The sequence below is a fragment of the Adiantum capillus-veneris genome, chromosome 5 (genome assembly GCF_014529385.1).
Source record: "Adiantum capillus-veneris isolate H3 chromosome 5, ASM1452938v2, whole genome shotgun sequence".
Classification (NCBI taxonomy): domain Eukaryota; kingdom Viridiplantae; phylum Streptophyta; class Polypodiopsida; order Polypodiales; family Pteridaceae; genus Adiantum; species Adiantum capillus-veneris.
The window spans coordinates 133,501,769-133,519,731 of NC_140935.1; the positions used below are offsets into that span (position 1 = coordinate 133,501,769).

The 17,963-nt window shown below is 43.7% G+C and overlaps 1 protein-coding gene across 2 annotated transcripts in view; it reads left to right on the forward strand.

Moving 5' to 3' along the window:
• The first annotated feature begins 3,675 nt into the window (after positions 1-3,675).
• LOC147458135 (uncharacterized) overlaps positions 3,676-17,963 on the forward strand; it is a 56,307-nt gene continuing 42,019 nt past the window's right edge. Inside the window, exons 1-4 of one of the 2 annotated variants that reach the window (XR_015188200.1) lie at positions 3,676-3,897; positions 16,601-16,730; positions 16,837-16,932; positions 17,826-17,910. Coding sequence is in view for 1 of the 2 variants with exons in the window: in XM_086512875.1 (XP_086369001.1) it covers positions 16,641-16,730; positions 16,837-16,932; positions 17,826-17,910 (271 nt within the window). In the remaining variant the exon portion in view is untranslated. The remainder of the gene's footprint in view (positions 3,898-16,600; positions 16,731-16,836; positions 16,933-17,825; positions 17,911-17,963) is intronic. The other variant, XM_086512875.1, reaches the window with a different exon arrangement.

Below are 17,963 nucleotides of genomic sequence, written 5' to 3' on the forward strand. Positions count from 1 at the left end.
AGTAAGGAAAGTGTCCATGCCATCTTCCTCTTGCATAATCTTTGACTCTAATCTTTGACTCTAGTTCTTTATGTAACAACGCAATTTTAGTTTCATTGTGACTTGCATAAAGATCAACCATAGTATCCCAACCCTGTTTTGCTGATTTGTTGAGCGAATGTGAGGAGTAATTGTGTGTTTCATAGATAATGCAATCAATGTATGAGCCTTCACATCTCTTAACATCCCAACGAGCCTGCTTAGCTGTAGGTAGAATAGCTCTAGCAGCAATAGACGTGCCAAAACCTACAACATCCTCAATAGAGTCTGTATCCATAGAAGGCAAACGTCATCAATGCCCTGCACAACATTCCAAATGCCCTTTGACACAAGAACATGTGTCATCATTTAACCCCACATTGGGTAATTGTCCCCATCCAATTTATACTCAACAGTGAACATCTTGAAAACATTCGTGTTGTTGTCATGCATGGCGAGTGACTGCATCTAGACTAATCGAAAAGAGGAAAACGAAGAAGAATTAGCACATGCTATATAGAACAACCCAAAGAGGACTGTAAGTGACTTGTTTTGCAAAAAAAATTAATGACATAGCTTTTGCACAAAAGGATGAAATTGCCAGCGCAATACTGCTTGTAGTGGAAACACATGCCGAAATGAGCGCGAATAAAAATTTTGAGCACCCAAATTGGAGAGAGTGAGGAGGCAAGTGCTGGCAATGCTGGCGACTAAGCCCGGGAGGATGCAACCTGCTCTGATACCAATTGTTGGAATTAGTGTTGTTAGGAAACACGCACAACTTGGAGAAGCTGAAGAAGCTCAAGGCACACAAGAGAGAGTGTATTGCTTAATGCACAATAGAATGTTAAGTTAGCCCTAGAGTAATGGGTGTATATACAATGCACAGGGGGAAAAACCTCCTAGTGAGGGGAAAAATCCCTCGACGGTCCTAAGTGTGTTCACACACATCTCTACCACATATATGGTAACACAATGTGGATCGTCCTCCTCTACATTGAATAAAGCTTCTAGTTCTTGTTCGTATATACAATGCACGGGGGGGAAAACCTCCTAGTGAGGGAAAAAATCCCTCGACGGTCCTAAGTGTGTTCACACACATCACTACCACATACATGGTAACACAATGTGGATCGTCCTCCTCTACATTGAGTTAAGCTTCTAGTTCTTGTTGTGATCTATCAATAATAAGTGTGGGCAAACATACCCCATTTTAGAGAACACTTTGCAAAGTGCTAGCCCTAGAGTCTATAATCGCATGGTGCCCCCCACCAACATCTCATGTACACAACATAAACCAGATTGGAATACCCACACCAAGCTGATTGGGAAGCATACCAGCAAACAAGGGTAGCATTTGTCTCGAAGTTACTATCAATTGCCCATTGCCCACGAGTTATTTTGAGAGAAGTACATAGCCCTAGAGTCTATAATCGCATGGTGCCCCCCACCAACATCTCACGTACACAACATAAACCAGATTGGAATACCCACACCAAGCTGATTGGGAAGCATACCAGCAAACAAGGGTAGCATTTGTCTTGAAGTTACTATCAATTGCCCATTGCGCACGAGTTATTTTGAGAGAAGTACATAGCTATCTCTAACATCCATCTAAGATGATTGGTCTATTTGTTAGATCCATGGCACTTATATTATAAGGTTGGACACACAACACCTACGTGCAAGAATTTATCAAGGCCTATAATCGTAGCTAGGTACCTATCAACTGGTTTGCATGTTGGTTTCCTGAGGCTAAATCTTCCATATACATTGCTGCCCAATCGTCATTACTCGTTCTATCTGCACAAGCAACCGACATGTGCCATAACTTTTCACATTTTTGCTATACTTACTAGAAATACTACTCACATTAATGCTTAGAAGTATTTTGAATGCGAGCTCGATATGACAACAATTGAATCTCCATTGGGATCTTCCAACATCAAATAAGTCATCCAAGCAACATTTTATGACATGCGGGTGAATTGAAAAACGATATAGATCACTTCCTGACCTTGCAACATGTCCTTGATGGATTGGATTGAAAATAATGCAAACATCCTCACGTTCCTCTATGAACTCCACCTTGTACCTTGAATGATCATCCACGCTTCTTTTATGTTCTCAATCGCTTATCAATGCATTTCATTTGAGCGTTCCTCCTCTATGGCATATATAGTCCACTTTGACTTTGGAAGGTGTATGCTTCTTTGACGATCATGCCATCACTAGCTCGACCTTGTGCTCTATCATTATATGTATCCACATTATCTTTGTTTGTGTTGATTATGGACATTGCTGGCTTATTGAGATCAAAATCCTTGCATTAAGTAGTTGACACCATGAGAATTCTCTTTGACAATGCATCCCCATGAATTGACAACTGCTTTGATGTAAGCTATAGGCATTCCATGCTGATGGACATCAATACACCACTTTACTTTGAAAGCTTCTATAGGCGACTCCTTTGTGTTGTTCTTCACCTTCATTGCAATGAGCATGCCTAACAATGTATTCCATGCTGATGGACATCAATACACCACTTTACCTTGAAAGCTTCTATAGGTGACTCCTCTGTGTTGTTCTCCACTTTCATTGCAATGAGCATGCCTAACAATGTATTCCATGCTGATGGACATCAATACACCAATTTACCTTGAAAGCTTCTATAGGCGACTCCTCTATGTTGCTCTCCACCTTCATTGCAATGAGCATACCTAACAATGCTTTCCCAATCCTCAATGCATAGGTATTCCATGCTGATGGACATCAATACACCACTTTACCTTGAAAGCTTCTATAGGTGACTCCTCTATAACCCAAGCAATTTGTAGCTTGGGTTCCACTTTCAAACAAAGTCCAAACAACCCACCTTCAATTTGTGCAAACAAAGGCTCTCTTGTATTCTTCGCCACTTCTTAAGATCTAGCATTCCCCTTGTGTCGTAATGCTTCAAAGTATCCAAGGGTATGTAGATTCCTTCATGTAGATCCATTATCATCAAGTTGTAAGTTGCTCTATCAAAAGAGAAACATGTTGGTGACAAATATTGGAAAGGATCAACGACAAACACATCTATTGGCTCAACATTTGAAGTATTGCATGGCTCATCCTAGCTTGTGCTATCATCGGAGTGATCTTCAAGGCCATCGTTTATGAAAAGCCAATCCATGGTGAGTAGGAGTACCAGATACGCTCACTACATAGGAGAGGTTATGGAAGTAACAATGCTTGAAAATTGAGAGGAGTGGTGTAGTGTGTGCAAGCTTGAAGGAGAGAAAGCAACGTCATGTGCTTGCAAACAGAACTTCACTTTCGCAAGCCCCCTTTCAAGATTTTGCAAAAAAGTAAACTCGGGCATCCGAATTTACTAAATTACCCGAGTTTACTAATTGACAAGAGTTGATCTCGATGGTCCTCACCCAAATAAACTCGGGTACTAAGGCGTTGACAAAATCAACGAACCTCCTTTGTACATGTGACTCTTAGCTCATTTCCACCATAGATCTCATTTCCTTTGCCCTTCTTAGATATAGTTGAGGTCTTTGAATCATCGACAAGATGTTGAGTCTATCATGTGACAATGTGAGACTAGTCAATTGAATTGGCTGGCGTGTGCTGAAAGAGTCGGAGGCGTTCCACACGATGAAAGAGTCGCCTTCCACACGGCTAAAGTGGGGGGCCGGGACCTAGCTACAAAGTCCTTTGACTGGGAGAGAACTGGTCCTAAGGGCAGAATAATCAACTGGGTGCTCACTCTAGTTCGCCATTGCTTTCCTACGATTCTCGCTAGCCTCTCGAAGACAGGAGCGCCACACAAAAGAGGCCAGCTCCGACAGCCGGCGACCAATAGCTACCTTCTGTTCGATGTCCCAGGTAAGCACCTTATTCGGAATCGCCTCTCACACACACACACACACACACACACACACAGAGAGAGAGAGAGAGAGAGAGAGAGAGAGAGAGAGATGGAGAAGACCAAAATGGCTAGTGCGACCCAAAACATTGCACAATGAAACCCAACGAAAATAGGAAAACAGAATTGTGTAAATGAAACAAAAGCACAAGATAACTATGTTCCTCTGTAAGAACGCAATTTGTTATGTCTCGTGAAAGATTCACTCTTCCACTAGTTGGTCGTATAATTCCGAAAACATATTTTGGGCAGTCTTACATTAAGCACCAATTCTAAATGAAGAAAGTTGATTCATTATGTCTATCGATGCCTTCTTTGTGGATAGATTCTAGCACATTTGCCGCTATGTTTGTATAGCTTGTTGTCTGTCACCTTTCGGTTTCAGATGTGCAGGTAAATAGGTAGATTGTTGCAATTTTGAAAGAAGTTTAATGTGATCTGATTCAAATTCCTTGAAGTTTTATCATGCGAACGGGATTGTGTCAATGTATAGGAGTATTGCTTTTTTGTGCTTGCTTCGGCAAAGATTATTGCTCTCTTTCCAAATTGTATAAAGCAAAATAAACATGTCATGATTATTGCTTTTTTGTGCTTGCTTCGGCAATGATTATCTCTCTCTTTCCAAATTGTATTTAGCATCCTGGCTCGGACCTCCGCCGTGTTCTCTTTGTCACAAACTGGTAACGTGGCTGCCCAGTACACACACACACTCTCCGGTGGCAATGGACCTCCGAAAAATGCAGGGTATGCTGACGTGGCACTGCCGTACAGAACATCCGGAAATTGCGGTGCAGTTTGTGGACCAGCTACGTGGCAGTGTACGGACGTTTGCGGCAGCAACTGTACGGGAAAAAGCAAGGGCAGTTCTGCGGCAGATTTGGCCCAGCTTTTGGCTACGCAAAGTTGCTTTGCTTTTCTATGCAAGAGGAGAGAGAGAGAGGGCTTTTATTTTAAAGCCTTACTTTATTTATTTTTACCAAGCCTTGTGAGAGAAAAGATTGAGCATGCTTTATTTTTACAAAGCTTTTGGGGCTCTCTTTCCAAATTGTATTTAGCAAAGTAAACATGTCATGATTATTACTTTTTTGTGCTTGCTTCGGCAATGCTTATTTCTCTCTTTCCAAATTGTATTTAGCATCCTGGCTCGGACCTCCGCTGTGCTCTCTCTGTCACAAACTGGTAACGTGGCTGCCCAGTACACACACACACTCCCCCGTGGCAGTGGACCTCCGGAAAATGCAGGGTATGCTGACGTGGCACTGCCGTACAGAACATCCGGAAATTGCGGCGTAGTTTGCGAACCATCTACGTGGCAGTGTACGGACGTTTGCAGCAGCAACTGTACGGGAAAAAGCAAAGGCAGTTCTACAGCAGATTTGGCCCAGCTTTTGGCTACGCAAAGTTGCTTTGCTTTTCTACGCAAGAGGAGAGAGAGAGAGGGCTTTTATTTTAAAGCCTTACTTTATTTATTTTTATCAAGCCTTGTGAGAGAAAAGATTGAGCATGCTTTATTTTTACAAAGCTTTGGATTTTGAAGCTTTTAGGGCTCTGCTTTTAGCATCCCTTGCTTTAAATAAGTGGGCAGGCCTCCCACTTCTTAGAGCATTTGGACGCAGATTCTGAGAGTGAGAGCCTACCACTCGCTTGTACCTTGAGTTGCAGATTAATACGAAAAGAAATACCGAAAGGGGCGCCAGTCTTTAGGGCCAACATCTCTAGGCATGGAACTCTGCCGGGCCAGTGTCAAATCAATTGTGAATTGTGAACTGTTTGAAGTGATTACTTGTGGTGTTGTGGTAGATTCTCGACTCGGAGTGTCCAAGTCTGTTAGAGTGGTATCAGAGCATGGCCGATTTCTCTTCTAGCGGGAAATCCGATCCTTTTTACGTGGCACTTATGGCTTTAGACAAAAATCAGTGGACTTCCTCTACATCTGGAGATGCGGGAGGAGATCACGAAGAAGATTCTTCGCGAGGAGTACGGCCCACCTCGGCCTACTCCGGTGGAGCTTGAAGAGATGGAGCGTCGACAACTGATCGACGAAGCAGGAAAGATGATGTTAATTTTTGCGAAGGACCCGAAATTTGCAAATTTATGACTCAAACCTCCTTCGACCAGGTGTATGCACTGTGGTAGTAGACCACAGAACCACCCTCCAAACCAGTACTCAAGAAACCTCGTACTTGGACACTCCAAGTCAAGAATCTACCGCGACAGCACAAATAACCACTTCAAAAACAGTTCACAGTTCACAGTTCACAAATTGATTCGACACTGGCCCGACGGAGTTCCGTGCCTAGAGATATTGGCCCCAAAGACTGGCGCCCCTTTCGGTATTTCTTTTTGTAGTAATCTGAGTTCAAAGTACAAGAGTGCGGGCAGGCGCTCACACTCAGACTCTACGTCCAAATGCTCTGAGTTATGAGGCCCTGCCTGCTTATTTAAAGGTTACAAAGGGATACTAAAAGCAGAGCCCCAAAAGCTGAAAAGCAAAAGCTTGAAAAATAAAGCAGGAAGAGATTTTCTCTCTCAAGCTCTCTCAAGCCATTCTTGGCAATAAAGCAAAAATAAAAGCTTTCTCTTTCTCAATCTGTGAGGATTCTAGGTACTAATCCTCTATTAAGTACCGAAACTCATGATTAAGACTTAAGAAACTGAACTGAATTCAAAGAAAGACTTGAGAAGATTCTGTGCTTGATTGATTGAATGTGTGATACAAGGGCTCCTTATATAGGAGACGAATAGACACAAATGAAAAGACACGTCTCTTGGTGAAGAGACATGACTTTAGACGTAAAGACACATCCTTTCGGCGAAGAGCTGCAACCATTGGGCGAAGAGTCGCACCTGTAGAGCGAAGGGGTGTGACCAGTCGTCGAAGGAGTGTGGCTTTTGGCGAAGAGGCATGTCCTTTGAGTGAAGAGTCGCAACCATCCAAGCGTAGGGGTCCTCCTTGGCATGGCACTTCGCGTATTTGCATCAACAAGTAAGTATTGTAATGTAGTTAAGTCACAAACGTGACATTCTCTCCCTCTTAAAATAAAACTCAGGGTAGTTGTAGAAACTTCGGGAGGAGAAAATGTATTGTTGTTGTGCTTCTGCATCCAAAGCTCTTTTTGTTAATTACCACGTCATGGCACTGTTATGATCATGACTATTTTACCAAATTGAAAACTGATCATATTTGCAACTTGTCTCATCTTTTTCAAAAGTATCAGTATCACATCTGCAACTTGATTAGTGCTTTTGTCAAAGTCATTTGTAACTTCGAGCTTTGTCCAATAAAAGATTGAATCTGTATCTGCTTCGAGTGAAATTGGTAAACTGACTTGCGTTTTCTGTTGAGTGATGACCACTGGTTGGAAATTTGTAAGGTATTCCATTGGTTTATTTGGAACAGTAAAATCCTCCTGAAGGGATGTTGTAGACTGAGACATAGTAGTGTTTGGAGGTACGTCCATCTGTAAAGGTTTATCTGTGAGACAAGTTGTGTCCAAATATTCAATTGCAGCGGACTGAAGTCCTGCTGCAAGATTTTGTATCCGTTTTATCCATTGTATCATTGAAGGTAAGAATTGGTATCTTCAAGTTTGAAGAATTATCATTCACCACAGCATCAGTTATCTCATCAGAAACAAAGACTTCATTCTGCAAGGGCGGTGACGAGGCTTTTGTTTTTGCCTGGACCACAACCAAAGAAGTTGTGTGCGTTTGGGATGCCACACATGAACTAAAATCTCTTGAATCTTCAGCTTTATCAGCGGGTATTAAGGCTTCCAGAGTAAGAGGAGCATGGCATGGCTCGCAGGGGGGAACTTGTCCAACGTTGCGGCGTTCACGACCGAGTACTTGACTAGGGTCGGAAATATGTGCCACTATGTGAGCCCACTTCGAAGAGGTTGAATGCTCTTCAAGGGGAGATCTTCTGAAAGCTTCATGTTGTTGCTTTTGCCAATGATCATTTTGAGGTTGAGGCTTGTTATAGCAGTCATGCTGCAAAGAACGTTGTTTCTGAGCACGTTGTTGCTCAAGCAAAGTGAGTTTGTGTTGGGTTGTCTCTGAAGAAACATGCTGAGGGTGAGAAATAGATTGCTGAGAAACCGTCGAAAAGTGTTTGATACCAAAAGGTTGTTGCAATTGTTGTCGGAGAGCCTCCAATTTCACTGTAAGTGAGGAGATGTCTTGTTCCAAGGCGGCTACCCGATGCTTCCACAATGAGAGGTGAGAGTCCATACTCGAGCATGAACCGTTAATGAAAAGGAAGGCTTTGCTCGGACGCCAATGAAAGGGGTTCCTTCTTGTTGAGGGGAATGAAAACTGTTCACCGGAGAGGGGGCTGAAAAAGCATGTAGTACTCAAGCATTAGAAAGGGAGATTGATAACCATCACTCTTGGGAGGTAAAAGTGGCGAAGAAGAAGATCATTCGGTGCTGAAAATTGAAGTATTTTGCTGTTGTAATTTCTGGACAGCCATGCAAATCCGCCTTCGAGAGCACACCACGAGCCCACATCACGCGCAAGGGGGGGGGGGGGGGGGGGGGCTGGCTGGTGATGAGGCGCACCCAAGGAAGGGAAGGGGGGTTGGTTTCTTGCGCGCAATCGAAGAGGGGAGGGGCTGATATACTCGCGTGTCAAAGAGGGGGGCTGGAAAAAAAAATTATTATTTTTTTCCGTTTTTTGAGGTAGGAGAGGGTGCCCAATGGTTAGGTTTTTTTAAAAAAGTCCAAGGTCACTTTTTTTAAAAAGAAAAAGGTCATTTCCATGTGAAAGGGCATGTTTTAAAAGTTGTGTCCTTTTGAAGGGGTGCATCACTTGGAGAGGCTCCGAGAGGGTAAAAGAGACATGGGGGGGCCAGTTTGAGTACCTCCACGCGTCACACGGCACTGCCATCAATGCCATGTTGAACCTCCGAGACTTTAAGAGAGCATCTTGCATTACACTAGTGTTGCCCGAAAGTGGTAATTTAACACATGTGCGGGGGGAAAGGAGGGGAAAATCTTGGGGATTTTATTCGTTCTCCTTCTTCCATACAACTCTGGGAAGGGGGGGGGGAGAGGGTCGCAGCGAGGGTGAGAGGCTCACAACCTTCGGGTCCCAGGAAAAAATTTGCCCTGATACCACTGTGAGGATTCTAGGTACTAATCCTCTATTAAGTACTTAAACTCATGATTAAGACTTAAGAAACTGAACTGAACTCAAAGAAAGACTTAAGAAGACTCTTTGTTTGATTGATTGAATGTGTGATACAAGGGCTCCTTATATAGGAGACGAATAGACACAAATGAAAAGACACGTCTCTTGGTGAAGAGACATGACTTTAGACGTAAAGACACATCCTTTCGGTGAAGAGCTGCAACCATTGGGCGAAGAGTCACACCCGTAGAGCGAAGGGGTGTGACTAGTCGTCGAAGGAGTGTGGCTTTTGGCGAAGAGGCATGTCCTTTGAGTGAAGAGTCGCAACCATCCAAGCGTAGGTCCTCCTTGGCATGGCACTTCGCGTATTTGCATCAACGAGTAAGTATTGTAATGTAGTTAAGTCACAAACGTGACACAATCTCTTTGCGTAGGAAAAAGCAAAAACAAGCACTGCTTTCCTGCTGCCGCAAAACGCGGAGATCCATACAACAGGCAACATGTCAGCTTTTCCCGCAATTCCCGGGTTGTCGTATGGCCAGCCACGTCAGCATGCCACTTCAACATTCCTGTCCACAGCAATCAGCCAAATGTGTGTGCACCAAGCAACCACGTCATCAGTTTGTGACATACCCCCCTCTTGAAAGCATTGTAATCGCCCTCGATTATGCCTGCAAAACAGACAAAAGCCATAAACTGCCTTAGCAGACACTGACTGTTAGTACCTACGCACTAGGAACACACATCTAGCACATGTACCAATTGACAGTCACATCACACATCACAGGACATCACTCGACATAACAGGACATCACATGACATTCAACATTCATTCGGATCTTAGATCATGATTTACCGGCAATGCAGTTAGCAATCGCATCTAGATCCACTTAGGAATCTCATAGATGCCCGATTGACTAACCCCTATTGCAACCATGTCTATTCGAGATCAATTATACCAAAATGCTGCAGTCATTTCGTCTATCAGTTCTTGCATTAAAAAACAAGTCAAGAACAAATTGGTTTCATATTCAAGAATTCCATTTTATAAAGTCATACAGCAAAATACTGTCTGCTGTCAGTATCCCTGAAGCTCAAAGAGACATCAGTGACTCTAGTATGCTAAAAATCAAGGCATATGTTGACAAAGGAGCGGAGTAACTCCCCTCTTGTGCATCCCACTGCACCAGATCTACGGCCAAGCTGAGTTTTGGGTTCCATTTGGAATAGACTATGCTAAACCAAAAGCTTCAAGGTAAAGGTTCGCGATCTGAGGAGTATTTGCTAGGTCCTCCTCCTCCATCCACTTCGCATCCAATGCAGGATAGTTCTTGAATTTAACCAAGAACCGCCTTCTTACTTTACCCTTATTCTTTGTGTCCTTATGTGCCAAAATCTGTTCAGGAACAAGGATCTCATTTTCTTCCACTTCGGGTTGCTCATCGGGCTCCCCATCATTAGGCACATTACCTTTGAAAGGTTTCAAGAGACTCACAGAAATGCATTGTGAATCCTTCAAGTGTCATGCAGTTTCAGATGGAAGGAGACATCATTGATCTTTTCAGAGATCTGGAAAGGTCCGTAGTATCTCATACTAAGCTTTGGAAAAAGCCTCTCCTTTTCCTTCTTCTTTCTCAGGCGTGCCTTCTCAAAACGTAAGAGCACCTAATCATCCTCCTTCAATTTCAAATCGTGACGATGGCGATCCGCTTCCTTTTTCTGTCGTTCTTGAGATTTTTGCAAAGCCTCGTAGACCTTGGCAAAAGCCGTGTCTAAGTCGCGCGTATACTCATCAGCTTCAAAAATCTTATCTTTCGTGCTCAGGAAGGGTGGAACCTTCGCAGCACCTTCAATAATCTCTAATGGCGCCTTCCTTGTCGAAGAGTGTATCATGTTATTGTAGGCAAATTCCACCAAAGATAGATACTTTTCCCATTGAGTCTTCTAATCCAAGATATAAGACTTCAATAAATCTAAAACCATTGAATTGGCAATCTTAGATTGCCCTTCATTCTGCGGGTGGAAAGATAACACGAACTGCAACCGCGTGTCAATGTTCTCCCAAATTGCCTTCCAAAACAAACTCGTAAATCTGGGGTCCCTGTCGGAGACAATCGTCTCAGGCATGCCATGTAATCTGAAAATTTGGGCCACAAACAGTCTCGCTAAGTGATCCGGCTTGACTGTTTTCCTCACTGGAATAACAGTCCAGATACCATCGTGACCACTCTGTGTTCTCGGGAGATCAAAAATGAAATCCATTGCAATACTTTCCCAGGGGCGGGTTGGTATGGCAAAGGTTGTAACAATCCTTGTGCTTTATGCCTGTCAAATTTGACCTTCTGGCATACCAAGAAACTGTGAACAAACTCGTCCACATCCTTCTTGAGTCTCGGCCAAAAGAAATCTCTCTCTACCCCTTTCATGGTGGTAGCAACTCCGCGGTGACCCATAAAAGGTGGACAATGGCATTCTGTCATAACCTTTTCCCTCAACGGCTGTGTAATGCACAACATGGTTTTTCTCATCAAGTAGCCATCCCGAATGGAATATCCCGCTACTGTCTCCCCATCCTGTATCTGTGTGAAAACGTTTGCAAAATCCGGATCTGTGGCATACTGGTCGACCATATCCTCGAAGCTCCTATGATGTGTCGCAGTAATCGCCAGAACCAACGGCTTCCGAGACAAATTATCTGTCACCACATTCTTTTGTCCCTAAACATGGACAATCTGGAAGTGAAAGTGTGACAAGATGTTCGCCCACCGCATCTGCGTTCAAAGTACAAGAGTCGGGCAGGCGCTCACACTTGGACTCTGTGTCGAGATGCTCTGAGTTATGAGGCCCTGCCTGCTTATTTAAAGGTTACAAAGGGATGCTAAAAGCAGAGTTCCAAATGCTGAAAAATCAAAAGCTTGAAAAATAAAGCAGGAAGAGCTTTTCTCTCTCAAGCTCTCTCAAGCCATTCTTGGCAATAAAGCAAAAATAAAATCTCTCTCTTTCTCAATCTCCTTGCGTAGGAAAAAGCAAAAACCAGCGTTGCTTTCCTACTGCTGCAAAACGCGGAGATCCGTACAGCAGGCCACGCGTCAGCTTTTCCTGCAATTCCCGGGCTGTCGTACGGCTAACCACATCAGCATGCCATTTCAGCATTCCCGTCTGCAGCAGTCAGCCAAATGTGTGCCGCGTCATCAGTTTGTGACAACTACTTCCTACTCCAGGGCTAATGCTCAAACTTGGTGGTCCACACTTCTATTGAACAGGAAAGCGCTAGATAAATGGCTGAAAATTTAAAAGGCTTTTTATTTCTTCTTGGCTGACTCGAGAGTAGGAACGTGACATACGAAGTGCTCGGAACCATCTTTGGATGACCAAGAAGGATGCTTTGGACGCCGCAAGAGAGTTTGGAGCTCTTTTCTACCAGCCTCTTCATTTAAGAAGATCTCGTTCAAAGAGCAAATTGAGCGGTTTACCCTGGGACTTCCTACAGAGATCCAAGATTATTGCTTAGAGCAAAAGTCAGATTCCATTCAAGAATTGATGAGTCATGCGAAACTGGGTTTTGCCATTCACTGTGGCAGTTTGACCTACCCCACAGATGAAATCATGACACAAAGGAATGAACAGACTTCGAACTATGAAAGTAGAAAGAAGAAGAGTAACCCAGAAAAGAAAGAAAAGGATGCACGACCCAAGCTTACTCTTTCACAGAGAGCTCTTTACATTAAAGAGGGGAAGTGCTTCGGATGCGGGGACACTGGGCATATCTCCGTGAAGTGCCCTAAAAGGCACCGAAAGAACAGAACGACAAGGATGATGACAGGCCTAATGGTTCGAGAGGAGCTGAGGAACGTGGACAAAAAGGCAAGATGAAAGCAGGAATGGTTCTAGATTGCATGGGTATTGACTCAAGGACGATTGATGAGAGTATAGAACTTTGCCGAGCTTGGGGCAAAGTGAAAGACCAAGAAGCCTTGATTTTCTTTGATGGAGGAGCCAAGGCCAAGTTCATTTCACCGTCGCGGCTCGAGATCACACACGATCGGATGGGACCACTAGCAGAGGCAGTTCTAGCGGCACCCGGCAGGGACGTAGCCATTACACCTGTCATTGGCAAACTTCGGTTGCATTGTCGAGGGTATTTGGGCATGAGGACTTCTACATAATGCCTTTGGAAGGTTGTGATGTCCTCTTGGGAATTCCCTGGCACCACAAGAACAACGCCGTGGTCGACTATCGGGCGAGAAAAGCGACTTTGACTACAGAGAAGGGCAGAATCATTGTACTTGATGTAAAACTTAAAGGCGAGTCTGTTCCTATTGTATCGGCTTCGGCCATTTCAAAATTAATGAAATCCAGTGTGTTTGTTTACTCGATCTTCTTAAGTGAGATGAATGATGAGAAGAATGTCCGTGATTGGCCCGATTTGGAGAATGTCCAAGAATTCAAATCAGGCCAATCTTGGATTCATCTAGGTATATCTAGGTATATATGTCTGAACTTGATAAAGAACGCCAAGATTTTCTCCACACTCGTGCCGATTGCTTTTCAAAGGGCCTGCGAAGCGAGTTACCACCCGCTCGTCCTGAGGATCATACCATTGATCTGATACCTGGAAGCACACCACCGAACCGACCACCTTATCGTGTGAGCCGAGCCCAAAACGAAGAAATTATGAACCAAGTGAAAGACCTCTTGGAAAAGGGTCTTGTCCAGCCTAGTACTTCACCGTATTGCTCTCCAATATTGTTGATTTGAAGAAAGACGGATCTTGGAGAATGTGCATTGATTATAGAGCTCTCAACAAAATCACCATCAAGAATAGATTTCCGATTCCTAAGATCGATGATATACTTGACCGACTACAAGGATTTTGCAGATATTTTCACTCGGATACGGAATGGGGAGGTAGTAGTGGGATATTCCGTTCGAGGTGGCTACTTGATGAAGAAAACCATGTGCGTTACACAGCCGTTAGGGGAAAAGGTTCTAACAAAATGCCACTGTCCACCTTTTCTGGGTCACCGCGGCATTGCTACCGCTTTGAAAGGTGTGGAGAGATACTTCTTTTGGCCAGGACTCAAGAAGGACGTGACGATTTTGCACGCAGCTGCTTGGTATGCCACAGAGGGCTCATGCTCTAGCACTCTTCCAGGTGAAGGTGCAGAGCGTGAGTACCGGCATTGTACTAAGTTCAAGCAATATAAAGAAATACCGAAAGGGGGGCCAAGGTTTGGGGCTAGTGCTCTCTTGGGGTAGAACTCCGCCTCTCCTCGTCTCGTGTGTCGTGCACTCTCTTTCTCTTCATTTGTTATTCGAAGTGCTTAAAGCTGTTCAGTTTGTTCTTTTCCGTTGGCATGTGGTGCCGGTCTCATGACACCAAGTGTGAGCATTCCTCTTTATGAATGAGTCCGCTTTCTGAACCTTGGAAGCTTCAGTAAGGTTGCCTCTGGGAAGCACCGCATCAAAGTACTGTACAAAATCCAACGCCTTGTTTGCATCTTGAGGCCTTGAAAAAGTATCAAACTTCAAGGCTCTGGCCTCCATCTTTGAAGTCCTTTGGTCGCATCTCTAGGCCTTGAAAGTATCAAACTTCAATGTCTCCGTCTTTGAAGTCCTTTGGTTCATCCATCAGTGTCAAATGGTCATACATAATTGGCCTGATGACATGGTTGCACTTTGACCCAAATGCTGTGCCAAAATTCCTAGGCCTCTCATTGTCCTCGTCCTCATCGTCCATCCTCTTGACAAGAGTATCCATGTTTGGCTCTGTACATGCAAGGCGGAGCCGTGGACAATACTCTTCAGGGCTGAAGTCTCTCTTCTTCTAACATCTCGTAGTCGTCAACATCTTCGGTGTCTGTGCCTCTGCCATTACTATTGGCACGTGCACCCAAAACTCCTATGGTGGCCGTGTCAGAGAAATCAGATCTCTCGTTGCTGCTTCTAAACTTGCTTCCTCACTCCTCGAATTAGACGCGGATTGTTTGTAAGATTGGATCCCTTCTTATGCTGGATGTCTTTGCCTCGATAGCACCTCTCCGCTGCCGAGATATTGTATCCATCAGTGATGCCTTCATGTGTTTGGCATAGCGAGGATCGTGAAGAAGATGCTGCATAAGAAACTAGACCTCCTATTGCCGCTTCTCATCCTTAGTCTCATCGGCATGTGTAACTGATTTAGGATTCCCTTTTCGCTCGCCCTCCCCATTTACCACTTGCTCCTCATGCATTGATGCTTCTTCCTTTGCCTAAACTTCTTTCTTGACTTCAACTTCCTCTTCCACGTATGCGTACTCTTCCTCATAATTTGGAGGAACTTCTGTTGCATTCATGGTGGTTGTAGAAATAGGATCGAACTCTCCACAGAAGTAAAGTCTACTGGTGCTCAGATACCACTATAATCGGCAAGTCACCGACAGGCCAGCGAAATACACGACACACCATGCTTGAATTGACATAGCAAGTAGGGAAACTAGAAAGAGATAACTGAAACTGTAGGCGAAGAGCCGAAGACACCCTAGAGCGTAGTTCTCCACTCAGATGCGGTGGCCCCTAAGTCATGTGCCCCTTGCGGTACTCTCTGTTGATTGTACAATAGCCGGGGAGAGCTTTGGTTTGCAACCAATAGTGAGGAGCTCCCCCAGGTCCCATATTTAAAGGCAAGTGGCCCATAAGCAACTGCTTTCAAAAAATGGCGCCCCCAAAAGCTACAGCGGCGTCCAAAACGTAAACTGCTCTCATGACTGGACTGAAAAGCTGCCGGCACAGCAGCATCCCGTGATTCTCACTGCACGTCACGCACTGGCGGACTCAGATTTGGGTTCCCTCATTCGATGGAGCTCTAGCTCGACTCATTCTCTCGCCTTATAGGACCGTATCCAGTATTCTGAGTGTTGGGGTATCCACGGTCGCTTTTGCTTCGACTATTTATCATCAACTTCAGTCCCTATGAGTTGCAGAGGGGATGTTAAAAGTTATGCAATTCATGTGAATGTGCCGAGTTTATAGCCTATTTTTTAAGTTAGTCATTTTATGTATTTGACATAATATATTTGGGCTGGGCCGGATGACTTTCTGTGGCATGTATATAAGATCCCTTGGGGTCTATCACTTTGTAGCCAACTGGCTAGAGTTAATGGGAGAAATCCCAAGCTTGGTGTGTCAATCTCCCTATTCTCTCTCTCGTGGATGTCTGCTACTGGCATATCTACGCTTCCACATTGTACTGTTCTGGTGGGGACATTTATTGTAAGGAAGAACCAATGACTTGCATAACATTTACAAGGTAATACTGTTTAATATCATTTCCCTGGGCTAAAATTTCTGAAACTCTCAAACTAGGAAGGTTTTGAATATGTAGCACATCAAGTGCTTGTGTTTAAGCACAATGCAAATCAAGACTTCATATTAGCAAAGTCCTTGTCTGTATTATATGATGGGCTTCCCCCTTCACCTCTTTCTTAAATAGACAAAAAGGCTAAACAGAACAAACTCACTTTAGCAGGCATCCTGTATTTTGTTTTGCAGCGGAACAAAAGTTCTTTGATCCACGAGTTACAATCTGGCAATGTCTACTTGGGAGCTTCAAGACTGCTGCAATCATAACCAGGTTGTGTTCATAGCAACTGTTGGTGCCTTCATATTTGCGATTCTTGCTGTAAGTTGACCTATTAAGCATTGTCTATTTCTTTCGTTGAGTATGTGCTTCACCTTGTTACACTGAAGCAATGCCTTTGCGGTGTGGCATTTCATTTTTTTTTCAGTTATGGAGGACACCAGTTTTGACTCCCTTCAAGCTGATAACAGTTTTCTTGCATGAAGCCAGCCATGCCATAGCTTGTATTCTTACGTGTGGCAAGGTGAGGGTTTTGTTTAAAGAGTTTTTGGTTTGGTGAATTCTTCAATGTTATGCCCACAACCTGTGAAAGGCTTTATTGCTCATTATTTAACTGTACATTAATGGCTGTACTGAGTTTTGTAGCCAAACATATCGTCAATGTTCATGCTGCCTTCATTATGCGATAGCTACAATGGAACTGTAACTATAATTGCCAGTATTCTATTAGTGGACCATAATAATTCGCTGTAATTGTTTCTTACTTAATATTTGTTAAATGCGTTATTGACCGGAATACGTTGAAGGAAAACTTGTTTGTTGTAGGCTATTTATTGACTAGGTAGTTTAATGTGTGTTTTGAAAGTCATTTCTTCATAGAACTGCTGAACAGTTTTTCAGTTCACTGGGTGGTTGAGAGAAGAGACTTGGATTAAAGACCGCTGGGCAAGGCTGTACAATATTCAGCACAAATAACATTCGTCACTCGACCATTGCTCTGAATTTTTCAGTATAATCTAGGATCATTGTTGCTGTATCATGGCTTCTTAAGGAGTGCAGGAAAATTCTTACCCTGGTATGATATTAAGAACTCACCTACAACAAGGCCAACAGGGCAATTTCTTTGTGTTTGCTGTGTAATAGGGGAGGGCCAATTTTGTTTGTGTCAGATGTAAATTTCTACGTTTATCCCATTTTGCACAAAAGCTGCAGGCAGTTTTACGTCAATTTACAGTTGACTGGAAATCTTTTACTTGCTGAAGGGCAGTTTTTCCATCAGTCATGTACTTTAGGAAGTGACAATAATGGTTGAAAAGGCTTAGTGCCTTAAGGTTCAGAGTGTTCTGGAAAGAGGATTGATTTGCAATGATGCTAATTGACTGCATGTGACTGAGACTTGAAGGGCAATTTTGGCAGGTTGAGGGAATCAAGGTTGATGCAAATGAAGGTGGTGCAACAATCACTCGTGGCGGGCTGCCCTGGATAATTTTGCCTGCTGGATGTATTGGCTTTGACTTTGATGCACATCGTTTGTACAGTATTTGTTAGTCTGAC